The 18,251-nt window shown below is 39.2% G+C and overlaps 1 protein-coding gene across 11 annotated transcripts in view; it reads left to right on the top strand.

The window, feature by feature from the left end:
• The window catches only part of ntng1a (netrin g1a), a 118,611-nt gene that overhangs the window by 49,170 nt on the left and 51,190 nt on the right, over window positions 1–18,251 (top strand). For all 11 annotated transcript variants that reach the window (XM_067434495.1, XM_067434485.1, XM_067434486.1 and 8 more), the window contains one exon: window positions 12,026–12,669. In XM_067434495.1, the coding sequence (XP_067290596.1) occupies window positions 12,026–12,669 (644 nt within the window). The remainder of the gene's footprint in view (window positions 1–12,025; window positions 12,670–18,251) is intronic.

Raw genomic sequence — 18,251 nt, 5'->3', positions numbered from 1 at the left:
TTGAGTTAGTTATTTGATGCCATTAAAACGGGGGGTGTGACGTCATGATTGACAGCTGAGACTGACGGCTTCCTTGAGTGAAGTTGTCACTGAGGCACTAACGGACTTTTTTCGAAATTTTTGGGAGCAGATTAGAGCTTTAGCTTTAATTTCTACATTTCCATAACTGTTTATTTCACACCAACATAATTCATTGTTCTGCATCTGCGAGAGTGTGGGCGGGCTTTTGATATCGCGACTGTACTTCCTGCTCTACTTCCTGCGCTCTACTGCGCAACTCCGGTCCCGAAATCGCTACTACGCAGACTCGGTCCCAAGATGTCCGCGCCGTGCAAGGCCGCCTGAAAGCTTCAAATATGGCAAGCGGAAACGGATGATGTCGAGTCGCCTATATTTTTTTACGGTCTATGGTTTCCACAGTCAACACGGTGAAACTCTCTCCACGATGATTAACTGTTCCTGTTATTATGCTTAATTTGTTGAGAAGGGTCTATGGTTTCTTATCAAATTACTTTATCTTCCTGGCGTTTATTGCTGTTAAATCGTGTTACTTTCTACCGATTATCTGTTAGATCACAACACTGGACTTTATATTGTATTGTTCTTCACACACAGTAACTGAAATGTTAAACTGTTGAAGAAACGTCTTAATAAAATATTGCATTGATAACGTTGTTACTCTATGTGTCGATATATCTTCCCTTGTGTTTTGAGCTTCTCAATGCAGACGGACCGCTGCGCGCTGACTCCATGTTGCTTAAAGCGCATCATCCTGCGCACAAGATGCGCATACACACTTATTATTGCACTCTGCAGTGTTCACGGGATGTGTATACGCGGTTTGTGGCTCTCTGCAATATAATAATTTTGATTATGAAAGATTATTAATAGCCTTTCTTGTTCTGCCCAATCTATAGTATGTTGCTGCCTCATTAAATATATGTGCTATACATTTAAAATGAAGTTATTTTCCTAGTATATGCCCTATTTCTATAAATATATTTACTTGTTTTTCATGAATGTATTTTGTGTAACATTTGACCAGATTTACAGCTACACTTATTTACTTTTATGGTTTCCTTTATTTTTTACCTACTAAATGTTTTGATTTTATACAATTATTGTGCATTGTGCATTGTGCACTTGTGATTTTGTAACTTTTGCTGATAAATTATCCACAAATCTAATTTATTCATCATATATAGTAGTATTTTTGTCATAGATTGTGATTATATATATTTTTATTTGTTGTTTTTCTTTATAATCTGTCTGTATTTAGTTGATTGTGTTTAACTCACAAAAGAGTGATTATCAATTCAACACACTGAGGTTAAGAAATTCTACATATCATTTTTAAACAAAACTAACCTGAAGTGGTCATACTCAATTCTATTGGGCTGTATTTTTGGGGCGTGTTTCAACCGAACCAGGAAAGACCTCAATTGGATAGACCTACAACCAATCAGAGCAACGAAACGACGCATTACGCTAGTTGTCAAATGTCAACAGAGCTCAACTGCACTGTGTTGCCAAGTCCGCGTTTTTTCCCTGTGTTGTTTTCTATGTCCGCGGGTTGAAGCGACTATTATGTGATATATAGACCCATGAGCGTGAATTTTACCCCCCAAACACCATTGTTTGTTTACCCTTTCCCCCGAGAAGCTATTGTTTTGGGCTAAGTTAGTAGTTGGCGGATTTTGTCGTAAAATCTTGGCAACCCTGTCTGCACGCATGCTGGAATAAACAATATTTGCCAGTGTTGTAAAAAAATAAAATAATTTAATGATACACAGAGTACTTACCCAACATGATCATCATTTTTGAGAGAAATAGTGAAGGTGAATGCATATAGAAACAAGCTCTCCGTTTAGGATTCAAACAAATATAATCCAAGCCCCTTTGATGACGTGCATGATTACGGTACTGTTATCTGTCCATCATCGTCTAAAGCCCACCCTGATGATTTCATTGATGATTTCAGAAACTGTTCGGAGATAATTATTCCTCTATGGATCGAGGCCAGACCGAACCGCCCGACCTAAAAATGTTGTGGGCGGGGCTAAGTTCGGCTGAACCTAAAACAAAACTGCATTGGTATCGGATTGGTATCAGTTTAGTATCTGTATCGGCCGAATTTTTAATATCGGATCGGATGGGTTCTGAAAAAATGGTATTAGTGCATCCCTACTCTTTTTTCTCTTTGCGCTCTGATTTCACTCTTCATTTTTGTGTGTGCACACAGTTTGGCGATGTTAGCTAAAAGTTACTCATTGTTATCGTGCCTTTAAAGCAAGGTCACAGTATATGGTTTCAGCGTCCTGGCTGTTTAAAACGTGTTAGTATACACGTTTTAAACAGCCAGGACGCTGAAACCATATACTGTGTACTGTGTATTATTAAAAAAATGTATTTGTTTAACATCTCAACCGTCTTGAATCATCACACATTTGTAGCGATTTTCAACTCTGGCTCCGATTAAATCGTTATATCTCTAATTGTTTGCATAAAGGGTTTGGTCAGGGAGTATATCTATAATACTGTATTTCAAAAGTGTTTCATGGCACTGGTCCCTTTAAAAGGAGCGTGTGTCTGTTTGGTATGTCTTTTGATTAGAGTTGAGTATTTTTAATTTTATGTGTAAGTGCAATGTGTGTGTGGTGAGTCTGTGCTCTGTGGTAATATGGCTGATTAGTTCTGGCAGATCAAAAGAAGGAATAACTGAGCGAGGCAGGTCATCAGACAACTTTATGTGATATTTTTGATCTTTTGTGATTGTCTAATGAGATCAGCTATGGGTGCTTCCCTGCATATAATAGCTGCTTCTTTTATGAAGAAAAGAAATGGACGCTCTTTATGGCATTGGAAAGAAGAAATAATTACTACCACTTGAAGTTCTCTGTACTACTTAGAACACATGGGGGGTGGAGCATCTAACTTCGTCCTGATTTCAGTTCATTTGTACTCTCATTTTCGAACAATCAAAGGGGGCTTGAACCTTTGGCCCTGATAATGCTTACCCAGCACAACAAACAGATAACTGCAGGCTGGATAGAGGTCTGCTGTCACAACAAATCAGCTTGAGATCTGACATGTAATCTCTCTAAACGCTAAATGGCAAAAGAAAGCCATCAATAGTTTGTGGAGAGCTTTTGATAAACAATTGCAATAAGAATGAGGCTTCTCTATGCTCTGCTGTAATGCAGTTTTTGTACATGCTTTAACAAGTCAATTTTGTAAAGATGCAGGCAGCTGTTCACTTTTCATCCCTCAAGAAATCACCTTGACATATCGGAAGTCAGGTGTGATGACTGTGATCTGAATCTGTGAATACAGCCCCTTAAGTGGTGTCTTTTGATTCGTGATTATTTTTTTCCCTTCTCACCTTGTGTCCATAGGGAAGTCTCCTAGGCCATCTAAAATGATAAGCTGTAAGTTTTTTATGAAACACAGAGAGAACAGAACAGTCTGTGTTAAGCCTCAGAAAACTCCTGGTACAGACATGATGCTTTGGTATTGCTAAGGTATTCTGAACATTCCATCCATCCATCCATCCATCCATCCATCCATCCATCCATCCATCCATCCATCCATCCATCCATCCATCCATCCATCCATCCATTCATCCATCCATCCATCCATCCATCCATCTACCCAGCCATCCATTCATTTATCTACAGGTCCTTCTCAAAAAATTAGCATATTGTGATAAAGTTCATTATTTTCCATAATGTAATGATAAAAATAAAACTTTCATATATTTTAGATTGTGTTATGGAGGCCCAGGATGCTTCGATAGCGGCCTTAAGCTCATCCAGAGTGTTGGGTCTTGCGTGCCAAAACCATTTACCAGTGGTTTTGGCACTGTGAGCAGGTGCCAGGTCATGCTGAAAAACGAAATCTTCATCTCCATAAAGCTTTTCAGCAGATGGAAGCATGAAGTGCTCCAAAACCTCCTGATAGCTAGCTGCATTGACCCTGCCCTTGATAAAACACAGTGGACCAACACCAGCAGCTGACATGGCACCCCAGACCATCACTGACTGTGGGTACTTGACACTGGACTTCAGGCATTTTGGCATTTGCTTCTCCCCAGTCTTCCTCCATACTCTGGCACCTTGATTTCCGAATGACATGCAAAATTAGCTTTCATCCGAAAAAAGTACTTTTGACCACCGAGCAACAGTCCAGTGCTGCTTCTCTGTAGCCCAAAATTGGCTTGACCTGGGGAATGCGGCACCTGTAGCCCATTTCCTGCACACGCCTGTGCACGGTGGCTCTGGATGTTTCTACTCCAGACTCAGTCCACTGCTTCCGCAGGTCCCCCAAGGTCTGGAATCAGTCCTTCTCCACAATCTTCCTCAGGGTTCGGTCACCTCTTCTCGTTGTGCAGCGTTTTTTGCCACACTTTTTCCTTCCCACAGACTTCCCACTAAGGTGCCTTGATACAGCACTCTGGGAAAAGCCTATTCGTTCAGAAATTTCTTTTTGTGTCTTACCCTCTCGCTTGAGGGTGTCAATGATGGCCTTCTGGACAGCAGTCAGGTCGGCAGTCTTACCCATGATTGCGGTTTTAAGTAATGAACCAGGCTGGGAGTTTTTAAAAGCCTCAGGAATCTTTTGCAGGTGTTTAGAGTTAATTAGTTGATTCAGATGATTAGGTTAATAGCTCGTTTAGAGAACCTTTTCATGATATGCTAATTTTTTGAGATTTCATGAGTTGTATGCCAAAATCATCAGAATTAATATTAATTTAATTTAATTAATTTCATTTTTATCATTACATTACTGAAAATTACAATTCACATATGACACATATTCTATCTTCAGCTGATTCAGACATACATGTAAGAGAGTGTTACATTTCTTAAACTTCGCTGTACTAAAGTTATAAACACATTAGAATGATTTCACAATAAGCTGCAAAAAAGACTTAATGCAGTGCATGCGCTGATGGACAGTCAACGGGCAACACAGATGTTACATAAACACAGTCTGTTATGTCCTACTAAAGAGTAAAGTCAAAAATCACACTTTTTTTTTTTTTTTTGACTGAATCACTTTTGTATCTTTATTATGAATAAATGTATATTTCATTCATACATTGAAGACTATACAGTGTTTTATTTTTTACATTGTATTATTACATTTCTGTAGTATGTCTTAAAATGGTAAATAAAACTAGGCTACTGACCTTAAAACAACACAATTCAAAGCTGCATGATTGTAGGTATTATTAATTTATGTAGCACATATGGTGGTGGGTAAACTTTGGGCAAAAATGTAATTGCCTAGAAAGGATGGTTGTAAATAATGAGTTTGAATAATAATATTAATTACAATAATAATGATGCATGCAGTACTAACTAGATTATATCAGCTCACATCATTCCCCCTATTTACTTGAATTAGAATGATTACTATCACCAAAGATTGCAGAAATAGGTCTAATTTAAATTATCATTAAACCACCCTGTTTAGCACTGGTCATTCACACCTCAGATTTGAAAAGATTTAGAAAAATTACGCATATACCCGTGAGGTTGGTTCAGCTTTGCTTTTGAAACGGGAAGGATATTGTGTAAATAACAGATTCATTCAGTAGTTTACTGATTAATATAACGGAACTGTGTGAGATTGCGTTCATTGAATGAGTGACAGCTTTTAGTGATTATAAAGGGATCACTATTTGCTTGCTGTGTAGGCGATATAAAAAAGAATTAATAGGCCTATAATATATTCTGAATTTAAATAACACTTTTGTTTTCCATTCTTGACTAGCAGATACACGCTTCAATTCATAGACCCATATCCACAGATACGTATGGGATTCACTCAGTGATTCCTGGTTGCATGTCAATATCCATAGATCACTGGATCTTTGATAAGTTGTAAGGAACACTATATTGAGCCCAACCTTTAGCTTAAAGTAATAATTGTTTGTTTTACTTGCGTTTATGCCTTAGTAACTCCAGTTACGCAGCAGCTCTTCTGCCACTCAGTCCCGTGTTCCGGCGGGAAAGTGGCGTCGATGCATACCCTCATATAGTAAACATAAACATAATCTCAAAAAATGTGTTTTAGGGTTTCATAATCCTTTTAAATGCTTATATGTGTGAAAAATGTCTATTTTAAATTCAGAGAGCATGTTTTTTTGTGAACTGGCTTCACTTTTTGTCTGCTATCTCATCCCGCTGACCTCTAGTTCAAAAATGCGACTGTAATTCTTGGTGGGATTTATCCTGGGGTCTATTACACACAGTAATCTGTGTTTCCTGCATTCAAGCAGCGTGGCGGCGAAGCCCAAGTGCGTTTGTGGCTATTCTGCAGGGCGAGCTCAAAGGTGTTTGCAAGAGCAAAGAGGCAGATTGAAAAGGAGTCGGAGCTTCAATCAAACCGAAGGCCTTGGAGAAATCTATTCCTCCACCAAGGTCTCATTTATGCACAAGTGATGGATTTAACCGCAGTCTGGGGAGAGAGAGAGAGAGAGAGAGAGAGAGAGAGAGAGAGAGAGAGAGAGAGAGAGAGAGAGAGAGAGATAGAAAGAGAAAGAGAAAGAGAAAGAGAAAGAGAAGAAATTACATGCCCAGACCTTCATGTTGGTTTGTAACACCTGCAAGCCGTACTTGTAAAATCAAATTTGCTCCTTTGTAATTTAGGGGCTAATGGTGTGTCATATGAACAACTTTGATTTAAATCATTTCATGTTAGCACCAGAAAAAGAGATATGCAAACGATCTGACCTGAGCCTATAGTACGGTCTGGCAAAACGGCCACTGACAGATTAGACATTAACATTTGAAACGATTGAGGAGAAATCGCTCTTCACACTCGTCTCCTTTAGCTGAGACAATTACACAGTAGATTTCACGACGTGAGCACTGATCTCAGTGAGGCCGCTGCATAGTAATTTCATTTCCAATGAAACGATATTGATCTATTTGTCATTTCTGAAGAGCTCAAAACAGCCACAATCAAATACGTGAAAAGCATGGCAAGAGAGTGATGGAACAGACAATGTGCTTGCTGATTTAGATGCATATTGGCCTGAAGGCATGTGAGAGTCTGCTTGTGTGTAAGCATATTTGCCTGTGTATGTTTGTTAAAGGACCATAGAGTAGGAAAAGAGAGGGAAATGGACACAGAGAGAGCAAACTTTGACCGGATTGCATGTCACAAACATCTGTCACACAAAAGGATTTGTTTGATTGGTTGGTCCAATATATCTCAGTCTGCTGTCAGGCACAGTAAATTTATACTCGGACACGTTGGTGATCTGGTAATCTGAAGCCTTGCCTGCCAGCAGGACAGTCGTATCTCATTCACGTCTACCCTCAACAAGAAATTCCCATTTGAATAATAATTTTTCATGTGGCTTGGTCAAAATAGGTTCTAAACTACTAATATTTGTCTTTACAGTAATGCTTTTGAGGAGCGTTTACACGACTCCTAACAGGGCTTCAATTCACCTTTCGTTTTCAAGCATCACACACCACTTTCCCCTCCATGAAAAGTAATGCAGACATTGTTAAAAAATAGTTAATTATACTTGTTTATATTTTGTTTTGCTTTAAAGGGTTATTTCACCCAAAAATGAAAATGCTGTCATCATTTACTCACCCTCAAGTTGTTTCAAACCTATATGAGTTTCTTTGTTCTGCTGAACAGAAAAGAAGATATTTTGAAGAATGTTTGCAACAATGCAGATAGAGCAACCATTACCATAGTAGCTGGAAAACTAGGTGAGTAAATGATGACAGAATTTTCATATTTGGGTGAAATATCCCTTCAATTCTACTTACATTCAATTTAGAATCGCAGTTCAGGAATTTAACATTCTTAATTCAATTCTGAGTGGTGCGCAACTCTGTTACACCACACCACCCATGTATTGATACGTCATGCAAATTCCCTTGTCATCTCTGGCTGCGGTTCAAACGGTCAGCGGCAAACAAGGTCATAGTTAATAGTGTCTGATCTCTGAGAGTCATGCTACAATGCCCTGCATGCTTGGCAGTGGTAATGTTGCTGCTCGACACTCCATAGAGTTCAGTGCACATGACTCATGTGAAAGAGCCTTCGGTTTTGCAGAGCCCTGCAATTTGTGAGATTATCAGCAGGAAAATAATGGGAGTCATTACTGAGTGTAAGCATACACTGTTGATTGTGGCTATGAAAAGGCAGGCTTTTGACACGGCTTTCATTTGCACTCTTCTGAGACAAATTATTTCATTGATAATACATCTTCATTCCATAGAGATGTGTGATCAGCCGTGAGAAAAACACTCAGCCAGGCACTGAACAGACAAACGGCGTTCGTAGGATGGGTGGGTTTTTTAAGGCTGTGTTTAGTAAGAGGCGATTCATGGCAACTGTGCGTGTTTGTTGGTGTGAAATTACCCAGAACACATTTAATGGGGACAACAGGCTCAGATTAGAACCAGGCAGCTGAGTGCATGTGCAGTACATCTCTCTTTCTATTTTTCTTTTTCTCGCCTTGCTTTCGCTCTATCTCTGGCCCTCTTTCTTGTTCATCAAAGTTCTTTAAGCTCTTTGTGGATGGGATTAACCTTACACAGTCATTTACACCAATTCAACAAGCAAAGCTGTCTGTTTTTCCAACTGAGTCCAGCCATGAAAATCCCCAGCCCTGGTCCAAGTATTCTGGGTGTCCTGATCAGTTTAAGGATTAATATAAATATTTTTAGTAATTATTGTCAACGTGACAGCTATGTGAGTTTTTCTAATGCAAGTCAATGGCATGAAAGAACTTTTTATGTTTTCATTGGTTCCTTTTAAAGGTGATGTATTTCTCTCTCTCTCTCTCTCTCTCTCTCTCTCTCTCTCTCTCTCTCTCTCTCTCTCTCTCGATAAATGTGAGGTTTGCAGTGACTGGAGAAAAACAACTAATCTTTATAAAGCATTAGTGTAGCCTATTTCCTCACATCAGCTTCTAGTTTTGCAGCTGCAACACTACAGATGTCCTACACTACTGTCCTGTGGTCTAAAAACATAATAATAACACAAGCTTGTAGTGAAAATAGGGCCCTATGAAATCTGTTTTATTTTTCCCCAATTTCTTTAACATTTTTCCTAATTCTGTTTTTTTATTTTTATTTTTTTATTTAAATGTTTCTGTTTTAAAAGTCCATTTTAATGATCACATTACATTTAGTGATTTTTAGTGATCCAATTCCGTTTTATTTTGACAAAATTCTGTTTTCTGTTTTAAGTTTTCTGGATTCCATTTTAATCATTTAATTACATAAATGATCATTTAATTACTTAAATCATTTAATTACTTAAATAAAAATACAAATAAAATAAAAAAACAGCCATTTTAATATTAATATATTAAATATCTATTTTTTTATTAAATGCTGTTTTTCACACATTCTGTATTTTTAGGTATAACATTATGACCACTGACAGGTGAAGTGAATAATACTGATTATCTCTTCATCACTGCACCTGTTATGGGGTGGGATATATTAGGCAGCAAGTGAACATTTTGTCCTCAAAGTTGATGTGCGTAAGGATTTTAGCGAGTTTTATAGGGGCCAAATTGTGATGGCAAGATGACAGGTCAGATGATTTCCAAAACTGCAGCTTTTGTGGGGTGTTCCCAGTCTGCAGTGGTCAATATATATCAAAAGTGGCCCAAGGAAGAAACAGTGATGAACCGGCGACAGGGTCATGGACGGCCAAGGCTCATTGATGTTGTGTGGTCTGATCAAACAGATTAGCTACTATTGCTAAAATTTCTCAGGAATTTAAGACTGGTTCTGATAGAAAGGTGTCAGAATACACAGTGCATTGAAGTTTATTCCATATGGGGCTGCATACCCGCAAGTTCCACTAGAGCCCCAAAGGTGTGCTGTGGTATCTGCTACCGAGATGTAATATATTAGGAAGTTGGTCATAATGTTACGCCTGATTAGTGTACATTTGTGTGTGTGTGTGTGTGTGTGTGTGTGTGTGTGTGTGTGTGTGTGTGTGTGTGTGTGTGTGTGTGTGTGTGTGTGTGTGTGTGTGTGTGTGTGTGTGTGTGTGTGTGTGTGTGTGTGTGTGAGCCTGTTTATGTGGTTTATGAGGACACAAATTTGTATAACTACATGGGTATTACACTTGTATTACACTATAAATGTGGTTTATGAGGACATATCAAATGTCCCCATAATTCAAATGGCCTTAAAAACATACTAAATTATGTTTTTTTGAGAAAGTTAAAATGCAGAATGTTTCCTGTGATGGGTAGGTTTAGGGGCAGGGGCAGTGTAGGGGATAGAAAATACGGTTTGTACAGTATAAAAACCATTACGCCTATGGAGAGTCCCTGTAAACCACATAGACCAACGTGTGTGTGTGTGTGTGTGTGTGTGTGTGTGTGTGTGTGTGTGTGTGTGTGTGTGTGTGTGTGTGTGTGTGTGTGTGTGTGTGTGTGTGTGTGTGTGTGTGTGTGTGTGTGTGTGTGTGTGTGTGTGTGTGTGTGTGTGTGTGTGTGTGTGTGTGTGTGTGAAAATCAACATCGATAAAATTCTATACAATTTGTTTTCCTGTTTTATTGTTTGCCAGGACTAATTGCATATTCATGGTCAAAAACGAACATAATTAATTCTTAGGAGTAGGGGTTTGTCTAAATTCCGTATTCCAATTCACATCCCAAGTATAAGCAATAATAGTTTTGATGCATGCTACCTAAATATAGAGTGCTAGACACCAGTTAGTTATTTTCATAGGAGAGCTTGTGCCTAAAGCACCTGCTGAGATAGAACAGCAGGAACAGCTCTGCCTCTTGACTGGATGGTCAAGTGAGAGGCATGTGGACTCCAATGGTGGGTCTGATCATTCTCCAAGCTTACATGCACAGTTGTAGAGGACTGGCTGGAGAGCATATTAATGCCACTTTGTCAAAATTAAGAGGTTAAATGGTTGTCAGGGCTATGTTGTCACATTGCCTTGGAGGACAAGGCAAGAGGAAAAGCCTATTAAGGGCTCATTTTCCCGCCTGTGTACCTTTCTGCCACTGCGTCGCTCATTCTCCGCAGTCCCTTTCTCCACCTATCCTTTATCACTGTGCTCTTCCCTAGTGTCCAGGCCTGCGGATTCCCGCAGAGAGACAGACATCTCCCACTTAATCAGCTGCTGTGTTTCTTGTTCAGATAAATTGGAGCTGGTTCCTCTTGAGAGGTATTTCCTGGAGGACGCCACAGCCACCCAACAGTATCACAGCCCCACGAGCCCCTGCTTAGCACACGGCAGCATGTGGTGCAGTGGAACATACCAGTATGATTAGTCTGACTGTTTGACAGGGGATGATACAGGGTGAAGAAGGCCAGTTGACATCAGGGCAAAAACACACAAACCAGCAGCACACTTACTTCAATGCCTTTTTCTGAATTTTAGATCTGTGGTATATTTTTCACCTGCCAGCTGTGGCTGTGACAAAAGTGCACCTCTGGGTGTCCTTACCTCAAGGTGCAGAACAAGGTAGTCTTTATGCAAAGGAATGACTTGAGGAGGGTGTATTATTCACGATTTGTCAGTCTGACCTTGATATTTTTCTCTTTTTAATGACCATTTTAACATGAATACATGTCCATTTTTAGCTCTTTAGAGACTCCATTCTCTTGTTCTTTATTATCATGGATAGATGAAACTTAAAAAAGGGAATAATCTTCTCATAAATTATGTGCTAAACAAGACGGGTTTTACTGGTTGTCTGCACATGAGGGAACTTGACTTTAAATGGCTTTATAAAATATCTATGTGTCTTTGGGCGTTTAATGGCCAGGCCTTATCTAGATTCAGCCAATAGCTGGAAAATAGATTCGACCACTGTTTCATATCCATAATAACGCTGATCCTCCACCATCAAGGCCAGTATATTTGAAATATGAGTACCATTCATCTCATTTGCATACACCAACCTACACTCCATATCTGCACACGTGATAAAGCTCATAAAAAACTCTTATGTTTAGATTCTCATTTAACTGTTGTCTTCTTTATTTGTTTTATCTTGTAGGAAAACCCCTATATGTGCAACAATGAGTGCGATGCAGCCACAGACGAGCTGGCCCACCCTCCTGAGCTCATGTTTGACTTTGAGGGCCGCAACCCCACAACCTTCTGGCAGTCCACCTCCTGGAAGAAATACCCTAAACCTCTGGCGGTCAACATAACCCTGTCGTGGAACAAGACCATTGAGCTGACCGATGACATTGTCATCACTTTTGAGTCAGGTCGGCCTGAGCAGATGGTTTTGGAGAAGTCTCTGGACTATGGACGTAGCTGGCAGCCCTACCAGTTCTACGCTACTGACTGCCTTGATGCTTTCACTATGGAGCCCAAGACTGTGAGAGACATTACCCAGCACACATTGCTGGACATTATCTGCACCGAGGAATATTCCAGAGGTTACGTGTGGAAGAACGACAAGACCGTGCGTTTCGAAATCAAAGACCGCTTCGCACTGTTTGCCGGGCCCAAGCTGCACAATATGGCCTCGCTGTATGGACAACTGGACACCACCAAGAACCTGAGAGATTTTTTCACCATTACTGACCTGCGCGTACGTCTGCTCAGGCCTGCCACAGGCGCCACCATGGTGGATGAGAACAACCTTTCCAGATACTTCTATGCCATCTCTGACATTAAAGTACATGGCAGGTAAGACATTTGGATTAGCTGTTGTTGCAGTCAAATTTTGTTTGGAGATTGTTGCCCTCGGCTCTTTTTCATTTTCCTGTTTCTCATTATGTAGTTTGGTGTATTGGGAGGCAGGGTATGTTTACTCTGCTCTATATTTTTAGGGGTTTGTTTTATGCATAGGCTTGATTTTTATAAACAGCTAGACAGAACTACAGGCACTTTTCCTGTCTTACAATTATTTTTCACAATGCATTAAAAAAAGATAACATTTCTGGGGGAAACATTTAGTTCAAGTGTAAATATGTATCTTGGGAATCAAGCATTGTTAACTACTACCCTCATTAACTCAGAAACCTTCTTTGGATTGTTCTTTATGTTTTTTTTTAAACTCTTGCATCGTCAGGATTGCAGCATTCTGAAATATACTTTCTAACTTGACACTCTGTGATCAATCTCAAGACTGTGAAATTCACTGTTTTGACACCCGGGCTATAAACAGAAGTTCATTCTCTAATTATATACGTAGCAGGGGCCATAACTGCCTCCATCGCATCTCACCTTTATATGTTTATTTCTTTCGGTCTTAACAAGGAGTCTAGTTTATTTTCAGCATCTATCCCTGTTTGTCCATTTCATTAGTATCTGAGGTCAACAATAAAATAAAAAATACATTTAATGTAGATGAACCTTTCTCAGGGCTCAACATTAAGCCTTTTCATGTGCTTGTCCTTTGGACAAGTGAATCGGTCAGTCATTGTGACGGTCAGGAATGTTGCACGAGCCTCAACAGCGCAACCTTGTTACTGTCATTACATTACATATTATATTATTATTATATATCAATCAACGCTTACACTAAATTAAAGCAGAATCATTCTCACGTTTTGGTGACTCCCTAGTTATTTTTGTTATTGACATTTTAATCGGGCTACTTGTCCGGCCGGGCAAGTAAAGTTCTCATTCACTTGCACCTTAAAAAAAATCCACAAGTGGACAAGTGTTAATGACGAGACCTGACTTTTCTTTTTTTTAAGGATGCACCAGAAGTTATATCTTCCACACCAAATGAGCCTAATTTTTAAATAAATGGCAATAATTTAATTATAATAACAATTATGCAATTTTAATTTAGTAATAATAATGATATTGATGATCAAAAAAATCAGTTTTTTATGGGGAAATTAGACCACATAGCTGTTCAGCCAGTCTAATCAGCAAACTTCACATTAGAGTGTACAATGCTGTGTGTTGAGTGTGTGGATGTTTCTAAACCTGTTACTGGGTGAAGATGACAGTTGATCACAGAAGGCTGTACATTTTAAATCTCCCTCAAGGCTGTGTTCTCATTAATGGTGCACAGTGAGGATCGTTGAGTGTCGTCTCTGACAGATATTTATGAGAGCAGTGACTTGTCGTTTTGTTTCTAAAAAGGTAATCCAGAGTTCAGCAGCATGCTCGTTGTAGTGGGTTTTTCTCCAAGCCTCCCTGTCATGGAGAATCATGATTCATCTCCCTCCACAAGCTCACAGGAAGCATACGCTCCTTCATCCCCTGAAATGTGTTTCTGCCTCACAGTGCATGAGCCACTAGAGTCTGGCAGGAGGCGGATGACCCCAAGCACAGAAATTCCTGATCTCAGAAGAGATTTAGTCTATATCGGTATGAAACAAAGGAGCCAAGATGCAGCCCTGGAATGGAGAGCTAAGTAGGTCAGCAAAATGAAAGAGAAAAGAAGAGAATATACACTTTAGACCTTTGAAGCATGCTTAATGTTTGTTGTACAGTTACCCTGTTATTAATAATAATAATATCATATTTAATTATGAAGGTTTTGGAAGAGCAGATTGATATCTAATATTAGAAATAAAAATGGAGACATCTTGTTTGTGTCAGAAAAATTAGGTTGTCCTTTGTACATCTGAAGAGACTTTGTAATGCTGAAAGCCCTGATGTGAACCTTGATCTGACTGTAATGCTATCTTTCTACAGTTCCTTATATTTTAAAATATATTATATATACATTTTATAAGGATAATTCAAATATTAATTACATTCTTTTTTTATTATAATTATATTATTTTTATTTTTATCATCACAAAAGGCACATTGCATTAATTCACTTAATTTGCATACTGTGCAGTGTAGCCTATACTTACTATATACTAGTAGTAAATCAAAAGTAAATAGTCTCTTTCTCTCCCTATCAGTCTGAAAACTACACACAACACTTATTTCTCACTTTCTTCACTTCTGTCCTTCCATGTCTTTCTTTTTTTTCTTTTATGCCATCCTTCATCCCCCTCCATCTGTGTTTGATCAATAGAGTGTAATTAAAGGAGGGATGAAGCAGGCTCCTGGAGGAACAGCTTGAGTCTGACTCTGTCTCCTCTGACACACTGCTGGCCCTCACTCATTCTGATGTATAATGTATGCATTATACATCAGCCTTCTCTCGCTCAACCATAGTCTCTGCAGGAGAACCGAAGACTCCTACTGTTCCTTGTTAGCTTGCAATGAAGACAAAGAGGGATGTAAATGTCTCATTGAACAGCCATGTCTAAAAAAAAATCTTTAAATTTTGAAATATTGAAACACGATAAACAGTCAGGACAGAAATTTAATTAGCAGATCTTACAGATCAGCATTAACTATTGATTAAGTGTTTTGAGTAGTTTGCAGTTGGTTGGTGGGATGGGTCGTTTCGTGCGTTGAGCAGGTCTTTGTCTGTGCCACTTTTTTCAGCAGACCAGAGGTTACTACAGACCTTATTACTGGTTGACATTTCCCAATTGACTAAAAGAGGGAGGCTGTATATATATATTTTTGTTACTTATTCATCTCAAACCAAAAAATACCCTGGGTACTAAAAGATGAATGTATTAGTCATGTTAAAGAATGTTAAACGCCATCTCAAATGCCTGTCTGTTATCTGTGCAAAACGTTGCATATTTAGTTAGGCCTGGATACAGTTGTCTCCCCTGGGGATCGATGATACGGTGATTGATCGCTTAATTGCGGTCCTCCTTGGCTGCTCGGATGGGCAGTCGTTTGCTGAGAAGTCAATGTGTTTTTCTCGTTTTCTTTTTTTTTTTTTTTGCCTGCTTTGGCCGTGCTGAGGCCAGGAACCGGAGGACAGATAATCTATTTGTGCTAATTTCGAGATTCACCCCACACCCCCGCCCTTTCCAGAATAAGTCATTCCACTCTGTATCTTCCTCTTGCCATCTCATGTGCTGTGCTCGGCACTTCAGCTCTTCCACATCAGCACATTTCATTGGTCCGGTCATCTGATGTTTCAGCAGTCTTCTGTTCCTCATGCTCTTTCACCACAAAACTTAATCTAATCATGTTATAACCTCCCGGCGTCAAATGATTGCAATCCGATTTGCATTTCTATGATTTTATTTAAAGCATTTGATTTTGTGCTATTGTTACAGAAATTGAAGAATTCCAGTGCAACTTTTTATATTGGTTGATATGGACACCTATTTAGATATATTCCATTTGACCTCTTAACACCATTGACAGATCAGGAAGCTGCTGCCCAGGCAGTTAATCTGAGACTGTGTGTGTGTGTGTGTGTGTGTTTCTACTGTGAGAGATCCAAATGATGAAGTGTAATTACACACCCAATTGATTCTGGCACCTCATTCATCATCCAGTCATCATGCTATTCACAAACACCGTTTCCAGGCGTCAACTCAGCTAAGAAAACAATTGAATGTGTAAAAATACTCACTTGACCCTGCAGATACATAGCTGTTGTCACTGCATCACTTAAGCCAACTCAAGAAATGTCTAGCTCTTTTTCACAGCCTGAATCAGATGTCTCTCTCTCTCTCTCTCTCTCTCTCTCTCTCTCTCTCTCTCTCTCTCTCTCTCTCTCTCGATTTAACTTACTTTCTTGTGTTCCCTCTCACTCGTAAGAGTTTATTAGCTGACTTCTCCTTTCAACGGTTTCGTGAATTAAACCAAATGCAGGTGAAGGATTAATTCTCGCAATTCCTCAGAGTAACTCTGCTCTCCCTATGATTGATGAATGCATTTAGTCGTTCTGCTCTCTGCATCTGATTATCCGCATGCATATCTTCCTAAATCCTGCCCTTGATTCTGGTCCAGCTTCTGAAGACCACTGCCCTTTCTCAGCAATCCTCATACAGCTCAGCAAAAAATTAAGAGACCACTGCAAAATTATCAGTTTCTCTCGTTTTACTATTTATAGGTATGTGTTTGGTTAAAATTAACATTTTTGTTTTATTCTATAAACTACTGACAACATTTTTGCCAAATTCCAAATAAAAATATGGTAATTTAGAGCATTTATTTCCCAAAAGCAACAACTGGTCAAAATAACAAAAAAAGATGCAGTGTTGTCAGACCTTGAATAATGGAAAGAAAATAAGTTCATATTAACTTTTAAACAACACAAAACTAATGTTTTAACTGAGGAAGAGTTCAGAAATCAATATTTGGTGGAATAACCCTGATTTTGAATCACAGCTTTCGTCTATGCATCTTGGCATACTCTCCACCAGTCTTTCACATTGATGTTGGGTGACTTTATGCCACTCCTAGTGCAAAAATTAGCGCAGCTCGGCTTTATTTGATGGCTTGTGACATCCATCTTCCTCTTGATCACATTCCAGAGGTTTTCAATGGGGTTCAGGTCTGGAGATTTGGCTGTCCATTACAGGGTCTTGATCTGGTGGTCCTCCATCCACACCTTGATTGACCTGGCTGTGTGGCATGGAGCATTGTCCTGGTGGAAAAAACAGTCCTCAGAGTCAGGGAACATTGTCAGAGCAGAAGGAACAAAGACAAATCTGCCCGATTCCAGCTTTCCCGTAGGTCATCACCGATCCTCCAATAAATTTCACAGTGGGTGTGAGACACTGTGGTTTGTAGCCCTCTCCAGGCCTCCGTCTAACCAAACCTCAGCCTGGCTCTTCTTTGCTTTCTTTCTCTACGGTTGTTGAGTGACATTCAAATGAGTTGGCGTTCATTCCAGTCAATGGAGAGTCGTTTTCGCCCTCTGCCGATCTGTAGCTTTGTTGTCCCCAATGTCTGTTGCTTGACCTTGTTCTTATGAACCGTCGTCTTTTAAATTTTAAGGATGGAAGCAACCTAACTTCCGAATTTTGAGTTTTCCAGAAATTGTTTGGCATTTAAAATATTAAAATATGGCATTAATTTTTTTTTTTTTTTAATTATAACAAACCAATCAATATGCACCATTGTTTTACATTCTATGTCTTTTGATCATGCTATAATAATAATTTGTATTTGTTTATTTATTTTTAGTAGTGGTAGTATTTGTATATTATCTTTTTTCTTCTTTTTTTCTTGCACAAACTTTATAGTATCTCTTTGTGGCTCATCTTCTCCGTTGTTCTTGAGCCGGCAGTTGTATATCTCAGAATGGATGAACAGCAGACAGGTAGCATCACTCAAGGAAATGGAAGGTGACACCTGGCTTGTCAGCCCTGTTACCATTAGACCTGCAGAAGCTCATTTAAAGCATCTTAACAAGTCGCAAACAGAAACACTGACACTCCTGCAGTCCAGAGAATCTCTCAGTTCATTTGTTTTGCTTTCACATC

This window comes from Pseudorasbora parva, chromosome 24 (assembly GCF_024679245.1).
Source record: "Pseudorasbora parva isolate DD20220531a chromosome 24, ASM2467924v1, whole genome shotgun sequence".
In the NCBI taxonomy this organism is placed as follows: Eukaryota; Metazoa; Chordata; class Actinopteri; order Cypriniformes; family Gobionidae; genus Pseudorasbora; species Pseudorasbora parva.
This window is presented reverse-complemented; position numbering and strand designations above follow the sequence as displayed.